The 20,225-nt window shown below is 32.4% G+C and overlaps 2 protein-coding genes across 3 annotated transcripts in view; one reads left to right on the top strand and one right to left on the bottom strand.

Annotated features, from left to right (window-relative positions):
- The window catches only part of Grd (GABA-gated ion channel), a 92,829-nt gene that overhangs the window by 27,194 nt on the left and 45,410 nt on the right, over positions 1 to 20,225 (top strand). For both annotated transcript variants that reach the window (XM_069131785.1, XM_069131786.1), the window contains one exon: positions 17,752 to 17,899. In XM_069131785.1, coding sequence (XP_068987886.1) covers positions 17,752 to 17,899 — 148 coding nt within the window. The remainder of the gene's footprint in view (positions 1 to 17,751; positions 17,900 to 20,225) is intronic.
- LOC138189574 (protein FAM133) lies at positions 4,254 to 11,990 on the bottom strand. Its single transcript, XM_069131601.1, has 4 exons — positions 11,844 to 11,990; positions 8,707 to 8,912; positions 5,836 to 6,149; positions 4,254 to 4,501 (listed from the first exon to the last, which is right to left on the bottom strand). The coding sequence occupies exons 1-4, from the start codon at positions 11,988 to 11,990 to the stop codon at positions 4,254 to 4,256; spliced, it is 915 nt and encodes a 304-aa protein (XP_068987702.1).

Raw genomic sequence — 20,225 nt, 5'->3', positions numbered from 1 at the left:
TGATTATCTAGTATTAATAAATATGATATAGCAAAATGTGTTAATACGTGTAATACATAAAATGTTAATGTAATAAAACATTGATTCTCGGCTGGTATCGTTATTCGTAAAAGAATATTTTCTGAAAAAACGCGTCGAAATAATTTCTATGCAGTGCGCCAGTAATTAGTAATGTGAGTTTATACAGAACCATTTAGTTGCTTCTAGTTAATAGCTATAACTATAACAACAACAGCCAACGCTATATACGATTGATCGTTAGTAGTTATAGACACTAATCGAAGATTTCTTGTAGACGATAACGTAAGTGCAAAAATTTAAAAATCTTGTCGTGTAATGTCTTATATGCCAATAGGAATATCGTAGTACAGAATTTAATAGCAACTTTCATTTGTAAATAATTACTAATAGCTTAATATAATAATATAATAATTACTAATATAATACTACTTAATATAATAATTACTAATAGTTGAAAGATGCCACTGGTACATCTAACATTGTCTCCGTGTAAAACAACGTAAATGTAATTATGCGATAAATATGTTCAAACACATGGTCACTAAATATGACCAATCCTATAGTTATTACTGGGAACATTATAAAATGCACTTTCGTAAGAAAAATAAAAAGTGTTTGAAATATATGATTAATTATATTTATTTTATTAAATAAATGTATTTTTTTGTGTTTCACACACGTTATTTAGAGACAAAGAGGATCGATGTTTTCTCTGCAACTAAGCTGTAGCACATATAAGCTCTTCCACAATTGCGATTCTTTTTCTGATGAATTTCGACTATATTAGTGCAAAAAATGGAAAGCTTTTCTTTTGGATTATTGTACACTTAAGATTTTATAATAATCAAAACAATTCAACTTGCGAAGATAATGTTAAATCAGTGAAGTATTTTCTCGCTCGTAAAAAATTTGATGTTTAGCACTTACAGTGGTTGTTTACGAGAAGTCTTCGATCGTTTATCAAAAATAATAATAGTACGAAATTATATAGATAAATTAAATTATCGACAATTTTTTTGTTTCGTTTCAGTGTGACTGATTCTTTATTGTAGAAAAGATATTATAAACAAGTAACGTACTATTTTTTATATTAAAAGGCTTAAAAACCTGTCAGAACATCACAACTTTATAATCACTTTGTTTCTTATAAAGGCCTTTTATTAACTGAATTATGACTCTGAGTGGCCAATAAAGTTACGAAGGCAGTCTATAAAAGCGAATGAAACCGTTGGAAATTCTGACAAAGTTTTCCGACATGTAAAGAGCACAATTAGATGCGGTGAGATTTATTGTAGAAATGAAATTTCTTACAACAACTCGCGTTGTGATACCGAAGTTGTACTAAAAATCTTAAATGCATCTAGTTCCAAATAATTATGTTCAAAATGAATATAGCAAACAAATAATATAGCAACTATTTACGTAATCATTTTATGAACGAAATTTCTATGGATTAATAAAAATCTTTATACGAATCAATAAACTGTCGAAATGAACCCGTAGAAAAGTACAATATTATTATTCAATATTAAAATATTATTCTGAAAACGAAAAATCCCTAACAAGTAGTAAATACAATAGAACTGTAGTATTAAATAGATTAAAAAGAATCTTTAAATAAATATGAGCAATGTATCAAATATAGTAAAAAAAAGTAGTAATTATAGGTAAAAGGTAGTAAATCTAAAAATAGTAAATCTTTAATAAATAATATATTTAAAAGCTTCCATAAGGATGTACGATTTTTAAATTCGTAGACTGTGCTGGTCCAATATTTTAGCTTTCTGAACGTGATGGACATATACCTGCATGTGATTATAAACCAGGAATAATATCAACTAACACAACAAATGTTACATGTGTACACCTCAATCGCAGATTTTGTATTTTATGCTTGTATATTATGAAACGATCTATATGCCCTCGAACAACAGTTTCACGTAATAACAAGAGAGAAGATAGACTCTGTACATATATGGGAATTTTTGCATGGACAGCTGGTTGAATTGGTTTAGTCAAAGTAAAGACGCGAGATTTCGAAATTGCATTGTTTGGTTCGTTTTTAAGAGCGAGTGGTATTATACGAGTTGGTTAAAAAATTTTCCTTCTTTGACCTATATTCTCGCATTGGAGATTAAAGCGTTATAATGGAGAGTTCGTATAATATGCGAATCATTATGACAAGAGATTTGAGAAGCCTGTTCGAATAATATTTGTTAGCGGTTGTACAATTAAAAGTATAATAATTGAAGTTTCAAAGATTTGTATGTACAGATTCGTTCCGTTTGTAATATAAAAAAGAAATATGTGTGGATTAGTTTTGTCTATGAATTTGTTCGTAAAAGATGTATGAATTAGATTATTTGTAAATTTTATAATTTTATAAATCTGCTACGCGGGAAAAGAATCGTGGAGCATATTTTCTGCTTTAACTTACAATTTAATCGGCTGAAAAATTGCAGGAAGAAATGGAGTGACTCGAATAAATTACAGATGAATGGTGGGAATAATATTATGCAATTTGCATCATCCAACTTACTTTTGATATACTTTACAATTTTACTTTTTTTAGTTTACACGAGCATAACATCTGTTTACGATACTTTTAGTATATACGTTACAGTGAAATAAGTTCGCCTATAATAATTTAATAGTACGTAATTTCAACCGATTAATAATCCTCGTACGACCGTTTTATTGGAGCTATATCGATTAGTTTTAGATTTGTAACATAGTTCCAAATAAATGCAAATCAAAGCATTAGCCATTAGTAACGATGACAAGGAAATACATTATTCATTATATTTCGGTTGATTAATATACCGGATCAAAATTGAAACCTTCCCAATTTATCATTATTTATCGATCTCATTACATAGTTATCGAAAATCTGCCTGACAGTGATTTGAATAATTTTTCACGAAAATATTAATTTAACATATACGCAAAACTCTGTAATATAATTGATACGAATAACATAATAATTAATCTCTCAATCAACAAAATGTCGCGATAATATTCAAATTTAATTCACAGAAGAAAGTTCTACACGTCGTTATTAATTATTAATAACTCTTAATAAATAAATCAAGTCGTACTATTTTGAAACATACTCGAGCGCAGATTACACGTGTTTCGTCTAACGATGCTTTGAAAAACTAACGAGATACGATCTATACAGGAGAAAAAGAATGTGTTGGAAACCGTACGACCTCGTATCGAAGGGAACTTCCGCAGTAAGAAAAGCGCCATTGGCTAAACCGATAAACACCAGAAAGCTTTAGCCATGCGACTACGTTGAAAAATGTTTTGCTTCGAGGCTTCTTTACTGCTCCTGAGTTAGGAATATCCTTTTGATGATACAATCCATGTCGTGGATAAGGGTTCCCTTTTTTGATGCAAAATCTCAATGATAGATCGTGGCAACCGTGAAATAAAGTACCAAGGGAGTGAAAAATTGCATGGATGACGAATGATTAAAACCTGTGAATAGATGTTTACGCTGAAATATCGTTTGCGAGCGAAGTGTGGTTCGAGCAATGTACTTATACGGGGAATCATCATGCATAGCACCGCGTAAAAATTTGATCACACGTGGCAACAACGTGTATTGTCTGTGTGAGATTTAGAGGCAGAGTGCAGATCTTTATGCAAATTTGTATTTTCGAGAATATAGTTAAAAAAGTGGAGTCTCGGTAAAAAAAATTATTTTACCTACATCTGATGTATTTTTTTTTTAATTCATTTCTGTGTAATTTCGCACTTTCAAATTTTTTATACACGCATAAAAATCCGTAGCTTTTTTTATAAAAATTTATAAAAATTCGATACGATTGAATCAAGAGAACGCGCGTATGAAAAGGATCGTATTATGTTAAATAGATCATATTAAGTTAAGCTTACGAGAGTTGTGAAATAGAGAGCAATAGCATGTTACAACTTGAAGAAATTATAATTTCACTAAATTCCATGATACCACACTTGGAAGCTGAAGCGTATCCTTCGATAATGCTTGTAAGAATATGAATAATGCTGAAACATTTGCAGCGTTATTAATAACGTTACCCTTGTCCAGAGTTGTTTACTAAAATGATACATTTAATTTCCCGGACACGATCCTACAAAGTTTTACAAAAAGAACGGATTATTATAAAAAATTTTGCATAATGTTAATGTAAGACACGAAAGACGTGACAGATAGTCCTCGTTGTCTGACATAATTTCACACGATTTCACAACGTGCTACCACTTCCGCTGTTATTAGGCTCTTCTTCTTCTTTCCCTTCTTCCTGATCTGCTTCGTCGTTTCCTTCCTCGTTGACATTCAATTTACTTGCTTCGTTGTCGTCGTTGGAATATTTCATATTTAATTGCTGCGATTGTTGTTTTTGAGGGCTGCGATGCCGCGATATCGATCTCCTATATTGTTTGTCAAATCCATCGTGACTGGATTCTGGACACATCGAGTTTCTCCTCCTCGCTGCAAAATAATTTATACAACTCTTTTCGCTTAATCGTATCAGAGTTCGTGTAACACCTGTTGACAAAATAAGTCAGGACAGAAAAGAGAACAAAATCTCTGTCATTTGTCACTACGACTTTTTGTTGCAACAAAAAAAGCGGGTTCTTTATCATTTGTCATTCACATCTGCCCTTATGCCACAAATTGAATCAAGTATTATAGTCGCCAGTCTTCTGACAATGAGCTCAATGAGACACAATAGGCGAGCAGAGGTTTAATTTCGCCAAGCTCTGAAAAATGTCCTCGGCGTCTAAATATAGAGAAAGTCTACGCGAGACAAATCGTTCTTTTCCCCTAGAGAAGAGGCCCTAAACTTAGCCGTAAACTCAAAGGCTTTAAAAAACGAAGAAAGCAACGGCTGAAAAGGGACCAAAGGGAAGGGACATTCAGCCAGATATCGATATTTTGGTAGAAGTCAATTGAAATGAAATCAATTAATACATAGAGAACCTACAAAGAGGACTGCGCGTAGTAAACGCGAGCGTTGTTATTGTAACTCGAGGTAAAGTGTTTTTTATTCAAGGACTTTGTTATTAAACGTATCGTTCAATAACAGAAGATTGTTTATTGTTCATTTCATTTCAATTAACCATCAACTTGATACCGAAGATATAAAAGGTACGAATCTCCAGCGAACGTGATACGCGTACATAAAAATTCAATTTTGTAAGCAAAGCTGTACCGTGCCGACTGGAAGAAGATGGAAGGTTTCGTTTTATCTATATTATTTTTTTATCACATTTTACGTAAGATTGAAACTTTTATACCCATCTTTAGAGGTTTACGCTGTATATCCATAAAGAGGAGCAATACAACGAGAAATTAGTAAAAGCATCTCGGAGATTTTGCTTTGAGTGCACTTAAGTAGCCTGCAAGTAAAAATGTTGCGGTTTCGATTTTTCTCCCTTTTATCCGGTTTCTTTTATTCGAAAAGTCCTTTGTCTTCAGACGAGCACGATATCGAGATGGACTCTTATCAGAATATAAGATAACTCTTGTCAAAATATAAATAGCAAAAACATCAAATTGCAGAAAAAAAGCAAATAGCAGATAATAAAAATATGAATTACATAAATTTTGCTAATCACGGTTAATTACCAATTATTCTAACATCGGTAATTTCGTGCATCGTGTTTCACGATTTAATAACTCGCAAATTGCATAACATTCCATAAGATTAATCTTTTATTTATAGTCAGTTTACTCTAATTATATTTAGTTTTCGTATATTGCTGCTCCGAGTCGGCCAAAGTGTCTGGGTATTTGTAAGTAGCATTGTATGTAGTTTTTACCTTTGGCCTTTCTATCCTCGTATTCGCTACAGTCCGACAAATCGCTGTAGTTACTTGGATCCCTTCGCTTCGTCTTGGTTCTTTTACGATTAGGCGAACCCGACGTGTTTCCAATATCTGCTTCAAGCCTGCTGTTCGAGATCTTGTGTCGTGGTGACCGAACACTTTCCCCCTTTTCTTTATACTTGTGCTTTCGTATCTCTCCGATGTGCTTTGGCTCGTCGCGTTTCCTGGATCTGCTGCGACGTTTTCGTCTTTTCTGACTATCGCTGCGTCTTCGTCTTTTCTCGCCGCGTGGCCTCCTGCGTTTCTCTCTTAAACGATTAATTTCCATCGTTATATTATTCATTCCTTATTATATTCGTTATATATTAGATTCTTAAACTTAATCCTGCGTAGACAAGCCGAGTCGTTGATGGTTCAAGTAAAACTTTTGCCTTGAAAATTCCTTCGAACAAACATTTTGTTTCGATGGGAAAAAGTCAAATACTTCAGGAATCTAGCGAAGGAATAATTGTATGTAATAATTGTATCTATGTAAGATAAGGAACAATCGTATAATGTTACAAAGATTTTGACAAGTATTTCAAGTTTTTTCCAAATCCTGCAACAGTGTGAAAATTAAGCTCGAACGCTTAAACGATCCGGTATAGCAACAGAACGTGAAAAAATACGTTTACCTATGAACGTTTGAGATGAAACGCAATATGAATCAGTGGAAGTAACTATTTTCTGGTATAGTGGAATACTTTTATTTCTCTGACGTTTGAAAATGGAAAAAATCATTCCTTATAAAAATGGAGAATATACTTTTCTACGAGAATGAGAAGCACGTGTTTGTGCGTATTTTTTGAAACGCGCGCACTGGGCTTTAAAATCTATAAAACCTTGTCTAGAAATAGAGGATATTCTTATCTGCAAGAATCTGCGTAAGTCTTATAAAAGAAATAGAGGATGTTCTTTCAATCAGAAAAAGGGATACATATTCGATGAGTTCTATAGAAAACACCTTTTTTAAATCTATAAAATTTCTTATAAAAATAGCGAATGTCCTTTTCTATAGGGCTGAAGGATATATACACTTCTACGTGGTCTTTGAAATACAATTTTTTTTAAATCTATAAAACTTTCTATAGAAGTGGAAAATGCCTTTTCCTGTAAGAACGGGAGATATGTATTTATACGTCTTCCTTGGAATGCAAGTGCTTTTAAAGCTGCAGTCGCATTCAGAAATATGACTTTTCGGGTAAAGCGAAAATTGTATGGAGCAATGCATAGAATGATTAACCGATTTTCAACTGATCTAAAGTTTTCCGGAATGGGAGTATCATGATATTGACAGAATAGTTATTGAACAGTGTCTTTTTTTTTATTTTTCTATTTTCTCTCTGCAAAGTAGTTGTTCTTTCTATCACGTCTCATCAAAATATTTTCATTATCTAATTCTTTTATTATTATAGTATTATATTTTAACGAAATCACGAAAAATTATTCAAGCTCGCGTTAAAAACGCCTTTTCTCCTCATATCGTTATAACGAATTACAGTTTTAACCACCGCACTGTGCAGAAAACACAGTTCCGCAAGTAGTTGGCAAACATTTAATCTAGAATTTCCAAAGACTCTATGAGCAGTTCGAAAGCAATTATACATTTTGTTATCTAACATCTATAAATTCAGACGTTGGAAACTTATGATTTAACACTTTACTCCGACAATTAAATCCATATAATGTTATTACCAATGTTATTCTAATCCGTATAGTACTAAAAATTTGTTGAACTATATCAACCTTGTTGCATTATTAATCGCCCCAATTTTTTGAGTTTCTGTTTTATGTAGAGTTTAAAAAAGCCGCTCAAAATTCTTCAATACTCTCCCAAGTTTCTAGAATATCGTCAAATAGCTTTTTATTGCTACGCGTTACCTTAATCGTTCTTAAGGGAAGCAAAATTTCAAGAAATATATGGAGAAAATGTGAACTGATTTAAAATTACTGGGAATTAATCTAAGCGTTAATGTTAGTCTAAGGTTTAATTTATTTACTCGAGATATTGATCATCTCATCCTAACATTTTTTAATTTTCGATGAAAATACGCAAATATATAGAATATACATATTTCTTAGATTTACTATAGAATATACATATTTTTAAGGTTGTAGAGATTAATTGCTCAAAGTGTTTAGAGCAAAGTATAACTGCTCAAGGATTGTGTCAATTTAACGATTACCTACGTAAAGGGACAAGTTGACATTCTGCTCCGCGTGACGTCTGCGTTTAACATCGTTTTACGAAGACGAGAACTTACGTAACTATATTATCCAACTGATATTAATTGGATCATAGTCTCACTAGTCACAGGGAATCATAGAAAGTTATAATGAAACGCGATTGAGCATGCTATTAAAGTACAGAGGACAAAAGTTCTTGCTATCCAAGATACTTTCTCTCGCGTGATCTAAGAAATAAACACGTTCATCGCGTATCGATTAGATAGCGTGGTAAATAACAATTGAAAAATAGTGATAGAAGTTACCGCAAATTACATTCGTCGATTTGAGTTAGATTGCGAGTATCTTTGTAAACATGCATTTTTCTTAATACAACTGAAAAAGTTGCACCTAAATACTGATTTGTTCCACTTTCTAAATATTATAGCGAGTGCTCTATTTTGGATATGTTATACATAATTCTGTATTTTATCTTATTTTTGCACGTTTCAATTTCCAATAAACGCACGAATGCTCGCATTTTGATTATAATATATCGATTCTCGAAATATATAATGTAGCGATGTTTAGCGTGATAAAAACTCAAAGACGTAAAGACCCTGGGTTCAATCATAATTAATCGATCGTTAAATAATTAACCTATTTTCCTCTTCGTCGTTGGATTGACTTCTCGAAGACGTTTGTTGTATGTCGGATATGTTCGTCCCATCGGCAGATCTCTGTTCGTTATTCTCCTTCACGGACTGCTTAATCGGAGCTGGATTTAACGTGAACACTGCCTTGTAACGACCACTTCTATGCCGCAACAATCCGGCATTCACCGCGTGCTTCAGAGCCCGATGAACCTGAAAGCTTTTCTCATAAGAAACGACAAATGGGAAGCTTGCGGGAAACGCCGAGCGCATTTTCGTGTTTTATAATTGAGAAGTTGAGAGGACAAAAATAATGGAAGTACCAAAAATTTGTAATCCAAGTCCTATTTCAAGGCGTCTATGTAAATACCAGAGGCGAAAATTTTCAACGTACATAAAAAATATGCTCTTGTTATGGTACAACGTTTATCGCTTAAATAATGTAAACTTTCATTATTTACCGTATTGCCGCTTATTTTTGACAGTGCTGTAAATAATTATAGACGCAAACACATTGCTTGTACTATTTTTTCGAGATTTCTGAGAAACCACTGATCGCGTCTGGATATGTGGAGAGAAATTTTTTTTTTTTTAATCGAACGTCGTAGGATGTCAGGAGATGTTACATGGCGAAATATTGCCTTTCATAACCGAAATAATAGACAGAGAAACGATTTTTCAACGAGACAGTGCTCCTACTCATATAGTTGCGACTACAAAATAATGGTTTCAAGATTTCGGAAACCAACTATGGGGAACAGCGAGTAATTCCAACATAGAATTTCTTCAACGATTCCAATCAAAAACTTTAAGATCTTTAATAGATGCACCTTGGTATGTTACCAACGAAACAATACATCGCGACCTTAAGATACCTACAGTTAAAGAAGAAATATCCAAATTCAGTAATAGATATAACACAAGAATTAACAACCACCAAAACCCATTAGTTACTTAATTACTTGACACGACGGATCAAATCCGCAGGCTAAAAAGATATTACCCTCTAGATTTAAACATTAGAATCAAACATACGATAATCATTTATTATTCACGTTATAGTGCCACGCCAGAATAATTCACTTATAATTCTCAATGAGAATTGATTGTAAACTACTTCCAAATAAAAAAAAAAGTTTTCGGAATAGAATTATTAGCTTTGAGTCTCGATCTGAAACCGATCGAGAACTTGCGGAGAATTGTACAATAGCAAAAAAGATTTACGATCAGGATAAGCCGCCTATAGAAAATATCGTGGAACTTAAGAAAGAAATAAAATCCGCATGGGCGAATATTCGAAAGGAAACTTTAAATAAGTTGGTAGATAGTGTACCTAACAAATTAATAGAAGTAATCAGAAATAAAGGGAAATCCATTAAATATTTAGCGAAAACGTAACAAAGTTAACATCGAGTTTATATTCTTTCACAGTTAAAAACACAATTTTAAGAGGAAATTTCATTTCTTCCAAACTTCGAGAGAAGAAAATTGTTCTTTTATATTACAATATGAAACTATATCAACAATTTTGCCAATTTCCGTTTCAGTATTATGACAAATCTAAGAATAGGCTCGAGTTTAAAATTATTCACGGCACGGTATAAAACTACAGTCGAATCAAGCTGCAGTAATTTTGTTCTCCATAATCATCATAGATACGTATAATAGGATATTAGAACCCGATTAAATTGACTTTCGAGAGTCAATATGTATATAACGAGAAAACTAGCATTTGTAATTTTCATGCTACTCGTAAAAATAATAAATTACATGCTATTTGTAGAATTACGAATATTGGCAGACTCTTTATCTCCAGATTCTTTAATTTTTGAATTATAAGACAGATCAAGAAGCTTCTTCTAAACTGATAGTAAGACATTCAATGTTAATACTACCAGTGATACTTAAATAGCAAATATATGCATTTATATGTATTATAAATATAATAAAGATATTATTGCAATGTTTATTAATATGTAATTTAGATTTATATTGTAATGACTCCATAAAAAGGTAGCGAGTGTTGCTTCTAATTGCTAATTCGTCATTAATTTTTACAGTGTGCGCAAATTCCCATATTGTTATTACAAATCGACCAGAGTGCCCGCATACTTATGAGCGATCGTGTATATAAATTTAGTGAAGAAACAAACAGTCAAAAGTGTGACTAATCGTAGTGTTGGTAATTTCATTATTTGTACGTTCTACTTGAAATTGTTTTGAAATTATATAATTTACCAGCAGAATTTTATTGGATATTAAATATCACTAATATAACATTAAGATAAGTAGGAGCAAACACTGTCTGTTCGAATGTATAATCGTTGGAAGTTGCGGCATTAAGGAAAATGCTGGAAAATGCTCCTTCTTCCACGAAGGATGGAAGCTTCGAGGCGTCTGGTGGATCGTCAAAGACGTTCGAAGATTCTTAGAGCGCTTCGAATTGTTTGACAACCAACTACAGCATCATTGTGAAAATCTTGTAAATTCGTGGAACCAGCCCTTCATAGATCGTTCGCCTTTCTATCACACGTAATTTCGAAGAATTTCTAATTTTTAATTTTCTCAAAGAGAAAATTTTCGCGAACACTAAAGACTAAAAATAGAAATCGAGCCGTAGATAAAGCTAAAGATGAGCTTCAGGGATTAAAATACTAAAAATATTTGTTTGACGATTAAAAAATTTCGATCGTTAAAACTCGAACAAATCGCTCCTCCCCTTCTCGATTTTTAAGTTATTAATTATTTGGAGCAACTTGTTCCAAATTTACTTGCGCGTAAGTGAAAAAAATAATTTCATAATCGAAATCCACGTATCTTTAAATTTTCAAATTTAGCTATTATGTAAAAAAAGAGATACACCGATAAGTATCTTAGAAATTTTTCAAGTCGTTTGAAATCCTAGGAGTAATGGGAAAAATTCGTCTTTCGTTACGTTTACTAAATCGTATCATTTGCATAATGAATATACCATGAAACTCATCCCACCCTTAAAAAATCAAATAACTCTTAACGATTGCGAAAATTAATATTGGAATAAGCAGAAGAAACGAGAAAAACGTAAAGAAATGGTATGATTTTCAATTGACAATGTCGAATCACTAGGAATCGTAGGAAATTAATTTACGTTCACCCCTCTGTCACCTGCATCGTCAAATTCCTCGGGACGCCCTTGGAAGTTTGTCGAAGGAAGTCGAGGACATCTCGAGCGGTGGATCCTTTCCCCTCACATAGATGCGCCACAGCATCGAGTACGCGATTCATTAGTCGTGGATTCGACGCATACACCATGGTTGATTCGCTTCCAACTTCTTGCAACTACGCTGCATGAAAATATAAAATAATATGTATATTATATATATAAAATATATATATAATACAATTATATGAATATGTAATAAATATAATATATTAATAGATATAAAGTATTAAATATAATATAATTATATAATATATCATATATATAAGATGTACATATATAATATAACATATATATAAATGTATTAATAATAATAATATATATAATCATATTAAATTGTACTAAAAGTTTTTTTTGTTTTATGAAAAAATAATGGATGCACAACATTTTTCTTTTATATTATTTTCCTGAATTATATATGATCTATTTAGTACTAAAAAAAATTATACAAATACAAATTTTAGTACTACAAAATGGATCATACATAATTCAATAAAATAATATAAAATAAACAAATAAAACGAAAGAAACTTTTGGAACAACCTAATATATATAATAGATATATAGTATAGTGTAGTATATATATATAGTATGTACAATATGTGATGTAATAAATAATAACTAATAATATTAATAAATAAGAATGATTAATTATATACTGTAATATAATACGTAAATATAAATATGTATAATGTAGTAATACGCAGGGTGTCCACTGTATGAAAAAATAGTTCAGACAAAAAGTGAATGGCTTCTAAAGGGGTATAATTTGGTGTAACTATATTTTTTTGGATGGACAAGAAGGTAGAGAACATATGAATGCAAAGGTAACGCAAACATAAGGATACCGCGTCGCGTCTTTTCTTTTCTGTCATACATTACGTTAGACAAATTAAAGTTAACATATTTACTGAACTAAAATAGTTTTTCGTTATGAATAGGTTAACACATTGTTGTAGGGAATACCGAAACGAATCGATTACTGTGTTTAAAATTACATGATTCCATTTACAAAAACGTACATCACCTTCATACGATCTCTACCTGATCATGTACAAAAAGACTAAATACTCTGGATTACGTACGTCCCCTTTGAAATCATTCACTTTTTGTCTGAATCATTTTTCATGATACAATTGATAGTTTTTCAGTAATTTGCATGATTTTTTTTATAACCGAGCACACTGTATAAAGTAGCTGTACAGTATACACCCTGTATAATAATAACAGTAGTATAAAATATGATGAAAACAGATAATAACGGAATAAATAATGGACTTTGAAAATAATTACTAACTTTATCGTTGTTACAGCTTATTTTTAATGAAGCAGTTCTTCTATATCAAATTGATGAATTGATGATTAAGATAATTTACTAATATCATTCAAAAGTCTAATTATAAAAATGATTGAAAAGAGAATTTCGAATTTATTAATTTACATAATAAGCATTTATGCTAAATATTTTAGGATTATGTATTGTTATTACTATGTGCACGGCAAGGAGTATAGAAAGAGATGATTGCCTTTATGATAAATGAGAATATAATTTAAAAGAAAGTAGATAGTAAGATGCGACTTTTACCTCTTGAAGATTTAAATCTTAAGAGAACGTAGGTATTCGAATCATAACATTGCCGAAATAAATCGATGGTATAATTATGCAAATTGGAATTTCTCCAAACCACAAATTTAATTAGAACATATCGAATTTTACTCGGATCAACAGCAAACTGACGCGTAATGCAACGCGTTGCTGGGCAGTTTTATTGTCATTTTTTAGTCTCGATTCTGCAATCAAACGTTGCTAATTTCAATAGCTACGTTTGAATGTGTCAGTTTGATAGAAATTGTATCATTTCATCGAAAATACCGAAATCATAAAACGATACTACAACTTGACATACATTTGTTCTCTTTTTTTCTGAAATACTTGAGTTTCCTCGTGATAAAATATAGAGATAATTAAATTGTATTTTCTGAATATCTTCTAATTAATTCTAAAAACTGCATTACAATTACACGATGACTGTGTAATGAAATGAAAGTTATATATATTTTATAGCTATATAATGAGCATAATCTGTTCTATACAGAAACAGAAATTTATTATTTAAATACTATATATATGAACACGGTGTGCAAGATATTTACATTATGAATGATACTATAATTATATTATTATAATTATTCTATTTAACAAATATGCAACCGTTAATTTATAACTTGTAATTTACCAGTTTATTATTGTAATAATAATAATTTATTGATTGTCAAATTATTATGTACAATTCGATGTAGTTTCGATCTATAATATTATTTGCTACTTAACTGCTTTCACATACAAGATATCCCTCTCAAACACAAATTTTTTAATACAATAATGATCTAACGTCGAACTTGTGCTTATCTTTACACAGTTATCTCAGCTATCTTCTTTCACGTACAACGTCGTATCGAGAACATTGTCACGTACTGTTCGATCACACACAACCTCCCTCATAAGTATCAGTACACTCGATGGTTTGCTATCAGGGAATCGGTTAATCGATCAGAGAAGAAGTATGATTCAAAATACACGACAAAAATGTAGAGATCTACTTGCAAAATCTATAAAAGAACAACGAATTGATATAATTGAATAATTAATTTTTTATTTTGATCTAAATCTCCATTGAAAGAAATTGCGATAAGAGAAATTTGCTCAAAATCTAATGGAAATTTAGAATCTGGTATGTAAAATCGTTTACGACATATATGAAATCAAATAACGCCAAATAGAATGGACAAACTAATAATACATATGTATAGGATACGGTGAAAAATTATTAAACCAAAGTCTGAACGATATCTTTTACTCCGCAAAGAAAGAAGTTCAATGGTGCGGAATTTAGGTGATCTACGAGAAGCGTTACCATGGTAGATTTATCACAATCGTTGTATTCTACTATTCTATATGACACTACAATGACTTCGTCTATATCATTTTCGCACGAGTCTACTTCCTCATTTTCTTCTGTCACTTCATGCAGCGAAAGTTTGCCACGTACTCTCTTCGGTGTTTCCTTGGTTTCTTCAGTTTTTTCATGATCAATTAGTCACGTGCTACCTTTTAAACTTAATTTTTTATGAATTCCAATTACATTTCTGTTCGTAAAACAAGTGTGTAAACACTTCGTATATTTACATACGGTATTGTAATAGAACATTTCACTAACAAAACGTTCGTATAATACAACATTCAACTAATAGAATGTTCATATAACAGAAGGTTTAACTAACAGAAAGTTTATATATCATAATCTCCATATAATGGAACGTTTAATTAACAAAAGTTTCGTATAATAAAACATTCAACTAATACAACGTTCATATAACAGAAAGTTCAACTAACAGAACGTTCATATAGTAAGACGTTCAACTAATGGAATATCCACATAATAACGTTTCAGTAATAAAAAAAATTCAACGAATAGAACGTTCATATAATATAATAGCTATATAATAGAATATGTCACTAACAAAACGTTCGTATAATGGAACATTCAACTAACAGAACGTACATAAAACAGAAGGTTCAGCTAATAGAACGTTCATATAACATAATCTCTATATAATAGAACGTTTAACTAACGAAACGTTCGTATAATAGAACATTCAACTAACAGAACGTTCATAAAGCAAAAAGTTCATATAGTAGAACGTTCAACTATCAGAATGTTCACGTAATAAAACGTTCTAGTAATAAAAAAGTTCAACTAACAGCACTTTCATGTAACAGAACTTTCATGCAACAGAACGTTCATATAACGTAACGTCTAAATAATAGAACGTTGAACTAACAGAACGTTTATATAATAAAACATTCACACAACGGGTGTTCATATAACGATAGATCTACTACATTCTAAAATTTTGGAAAATGTCTAGGACGGAAGGTCGAACGAGAAGCGACCTGATTATCGACGAATGTCGCGGTGAGCTAAATTGCAAGTCAAACGCACCCTCGGAAGTACCTTTCCCCCAGTGTTGCTTTCGCACTCGCGTGTGTACTCTCGTAGGACGGCGTGTTTACCAGTCGAGGCATGTTTACTGGAATTTGCGGCCTGTTCGTTTTCCAACGTGAACGCCATCGCAAAGACCGTTTTCAACCGTTCTGTATTCTCCGTTGACTGGAGCTCCAACCGAGTTTCAACGCTGGAAACGATGTCCACGATGACCACAAAGGAAGAACGGATGAATTAATTCGCTAATTCGATTCCTTTCTGCATCCGTCAATTGGCCGCACCCGCACGTCCGTCCTTTGGGCCGCGGTTACAGAATAGTATTAATTATCGCCGATCAACCTCGTAATTGAAACGTTCTCCACCGGACGTGAATGCACGTACTCAAGCGTGATGCGGAATCATTGTTCGATGCACAGCTTGAACGGCGAATTTCATTGATCGAAGAAAATACGACGATTCGAGGTTCTTTAAGCAAATTGCTTGTCGTTGAAGGATTTAGAGAGGACCAAGAGATGATTGGTTGATTGTAAAATACCTAGCGTAATGTTGTACGTTTGTCCAAGGTTTTTCGTTTAAGATATTTATTTCAAAAGGATAAACAGTCGTTACAGATGAGATACAGTTATCGATTACAATTAGTTATCGCGTAGTGATAGATAGGATTGAAAATTGTAAATTATAAATTATTAGTGAAAATAATTAATAACATAACATTTGCAATTTTTCCAATCAATTTATATTACGGAATTTTGTCTTCTAACATTACAAATTGTAAAACGAAATTCCAATGATTTGCTTCCAGTATGATCGACTTCGTAAATAAAACTTTCAATGTTTATGGTCTTTTTAAAACTAGTATTAAATTATTATTCAACGTATGTATTTCGATCGTTCTATAACAAAGTTATTACAAAACTAGAACTTTGATTCGTTATCGTTGATAATTCTTTGGTCTATTTTTTACTGTATTCCCCAACCTGAATTTTTCAAATCATTAAAAAGATGATTTTTTTCCAGTCGTCCCCAGAGAGATCTTCCGTCGTTAAAATATCATTCATCGAACGTTTAACGAACTTCCGCCGTGAATTTGCCTCTTTTTTTCTTCTCTCTTCTTTTCTTCGCCTGCGTCATTTGCCGCGTAATAAAGCCGGAATAATTTTGAATTTTATTTTCACTCGTCGATGAATGAATCACCATCAACGGCACACTCGACGAAGTTTCACCATCGACGTTCTACCCGGAATAACCGATCGAATGGACACTCGAAACGGATTCGATTCGACTGTCCGCTAGCAAAAATTGTTCCTCTCTAATTCGAGCAGTTCTCTGTAAAACTACTTGACAGGATAACGCCATCCTATATAAATATTCGTATATCATAAACCATTGGATTATTGTATAAATTGTGTCGCTATATTAAAAAGATATTCATTGTTACGGACAATGTGTTTGGAAAAAAACAAATGATTAAATAGATAGATTGATAGTACTACAGGGTAAAAAAAAATCTTTTGTTCTTTATTTAGATGTAAAATGGAAGAAGTAAAAATATTAAGCAGAATATCTTGCTTTTAAAAATATTTAAAGGAAAACGCAGTTGTTTTAAACAAACTATAAACTTATAATGTTTAAATATCGTAATTATATCTTAGAATGAAAAAAGCTTAGACTATTTATAGTCTCTATAAAAAAAAGGCAAAGCCAAAATAATCGCCGATTATTTGTTATATTATATTTGTTATATTTTGTTATATTATCCAACGTACTTTTGATATTATAGTATCACTTTGAACGATACATTTTTGTTGAAACACTAACCATCGTTCTTCTGAATATCTCATTTCAGAAATAGAAGGTATCCGAACGCTAGGCGTTTCAATCGAATTGATGAATGAATTAGGACGCATTGCGAGGGAGGATCTGTCCCAAGACATCATGAAGCAGCGAGTCCTACTGGCCCTCGCCAACTTGATCACCTCCTACGTATCTTTCCTGTAAGTATCTTTCAAATTATTTTTAAGAAATCTTATAATTAAAAATATAAATATAATTATAAAAATCTGTAGCGGTCCATGGCCGTAAAGAAAAGTTCAAGATTCAAGCGCATGTGTTGGCCACATGACCTGCGAAACGACGTCAGAAGCTAGAACGTCGTAAAAGAAAAAACCCTGGAACTTACAAAAATGTACAAGGGCTTTTGATAATAAAAAGAACCGTTTCCCTAACCCTAAAAGAAAACTTTCTCTTTCGAGGGCAACCTATATAAAGGGAAACGAGGAAAAGCTCGAAACGGTTAGTCACAGAAGTCAGTCAGAAACATACGTCGCAAATTGCGGTGCGCGGAAATCTACGCTGTCCGCGGCGTTCGTCGCACGCACTTCCTCGTTGGCCCTTGCCATTTCGAACACTTGCGATTTACGGAAATGATGTCTTCATGTGGCGCTACACGTTCACCTCTGTCTTTTCAAATCACGTTGAGGTTCCCAATTTGAGGTGGTAGGACGTGTAAGGTGTCAAAGAAATACTCCGCGAGTTGATCGAAGACAGACTTGACAATCTTATTCGTGCGCGTTACCTGGTCCCTACTAGTACCGTTCTTCGTTTGCTCGTCGTCGACTAAATTTCGCTTACCACTCGCCACGTATGTCGAAAGAGAAAGTTTTCTTTCTGGGTAGGGAAACAGTTTTTTTTTATTATCTAAGGCCCTTTTTTTTATTTGAAAGGATTTTACGATCAGTTCTCGTTGAGAATTATAAGTAAATTATTCTGGCGTGGTACTATATCATGTATAATAGGTGATTATCGTCTGTTTGATTCTAGCTGAATCTAATGTTTAAATCTAGAGGGTAATGTCTTTTTAGTCTGCGGATCTGATCCGTCGTGTCAAGTAATTGAGTAACTAATGGGTTTTGGTGATTGTTAACTCTTATGTTATATCTATTACTGAATTTGGACATTTCTTCTTTAACTGTGGGTATGTTTCGTTGGTAACATACCAAGGTGCATCTATTAAGGATCTTGGAGTTTTCGATTAGAATCGTATCGAAGGCTCTTGTTCATTTTTGTAAGTCCCAGAGTTTATTCCTTTACGACGTCCTGGCCAGGGTTTTTTCTTTTACGACGCCTTAGCCTCGGACGTCGTTTCGCAAATTACGTGGCCAACACATGCGCTTAAACCCTGAACCTTCCTTTACGACCATGAGTCGCTACAAATCTTATAATTGTAATCTTATAAATATAAATAAAAGCATCTTAACGAAAGTGTAGAAAGACAGTTTTACACTGCATTAACTATATATTCAATTTACTATCATAAAGATCGAAGATCAAATATCATACGCTCATTTTTCTCGCTACATTAAAGAAAAGCAAAATAACGTTACATAACTCTGCCTTATCTAAAAAAAAATTGTTCACGCAATAATAGAAAGTTAGAAAATAAATGCGAATAATAAAGAAACGATATAAACAAAATCAGATTAATAACAGAAAGACATGTGTTAACAAAAATTGCATTAACGTATTCCACCATCGGTAATAATTAAAGCAAAATCAATTTTTTGTATCAAAGCGTCGCGTCTCGTCGTAAATCATTAAAAAGAAATTACAGATATCAAACATAGAAATATCTAGGCTAATAAAAATGATACATCAAATCACCTGATAACAGAGATACTTAAGTACAATATGATTAAGTCGTACGATTGATCTTATGCGATGGGTCAAGCTCTCGGCTCAGGATGTACTTTCCAGTGTCCGTTCGACGAGAAACCGTGAATGCAACGATGGAATATTCGAAGTTGGATGAGCGTCGTAATGCAGATCGTTGGAATCCTGTTTGATTTGAACCCTCTTGTCAGACAATTAACCCAATTCGAGGCGGTCGCTGAATAACACTCCATTTCTTGGCGTTATTCTCATAATTGTCCATTTCCTCGTTTCATCATGCGAACAATTTAATTTAGAATTCGAAAACATCATATCTCGTTCGATGTATGCTCTGCTCGTTCTAAAGTTGCGCGAAGACATATTTAAAATAATTTTTTTGCAACAATATCGATTTTCTCATATAAATGCAATCATCTTGGACGACGTATAAAGAACGAATAATTAAGTAAATAACGATCGATCGAATAAACTAATTGGAATTCTCTGTTCACGAATGTGTAAAGGACCTATGACGTTTCTATAACTCATATACAAATCATAATTGTAAATCATATTATTATAGTGAACTTCAGAATATGCCTGTCCAAAAATATTTGTGAAAGAATTTACATAAATCTGACGTGATCTGCACGCGGTCTAAATCCGATGCAC

The sequence above is a fragment of the Bombus flavifrons genome, chromosome 2 (assembly GCF_040668555.2).
Source record: "Bombus flavifrons isolate JBK064 chromosome 2, iyBomFlav1_principal, whole genome shotgun sequence".
NCBI classification, from domain to species: domain Eukaryota; kingdom Metazoa; phylum Arthropoda; class Insecta; order Hymenoptera; family Apidae; genus Bombus; species Bombus flavifrons.
The sequence above is the reverse complement of the archived record's forward strand: the minus strand, read 5'-3'. Positions and strand labels throughout refer to the sequence as shown.

What these genes read in the sequence shown, in the direction of transcription:
- LOC138189574 (XM_069131601.1), bottom strand. Translation starts at nt 11,990, where the DNA reads ATGGTGTATGCGTCGAATCCACGACTAATGAATCGCGTACTCGATGCT. An exon ending in CGAGGAATTTGACGATGCAG is followed by an intron (nt 8,913 to 11,843) that starts GTGACAGAGGGG and finishes AAAAGCTTTCAG; the next exon opens with GTTCATCGGGCTCTGAAGCA. An exon ending in CGAGGATAGAAAGGCCAAAG is followed by an intron (nt 4,502 to 5,835) that starts GTAAAAACTACA and finishes ATTATTTTGCAG; the next exon opens with CGAGGAGGAGAAACTCGATG.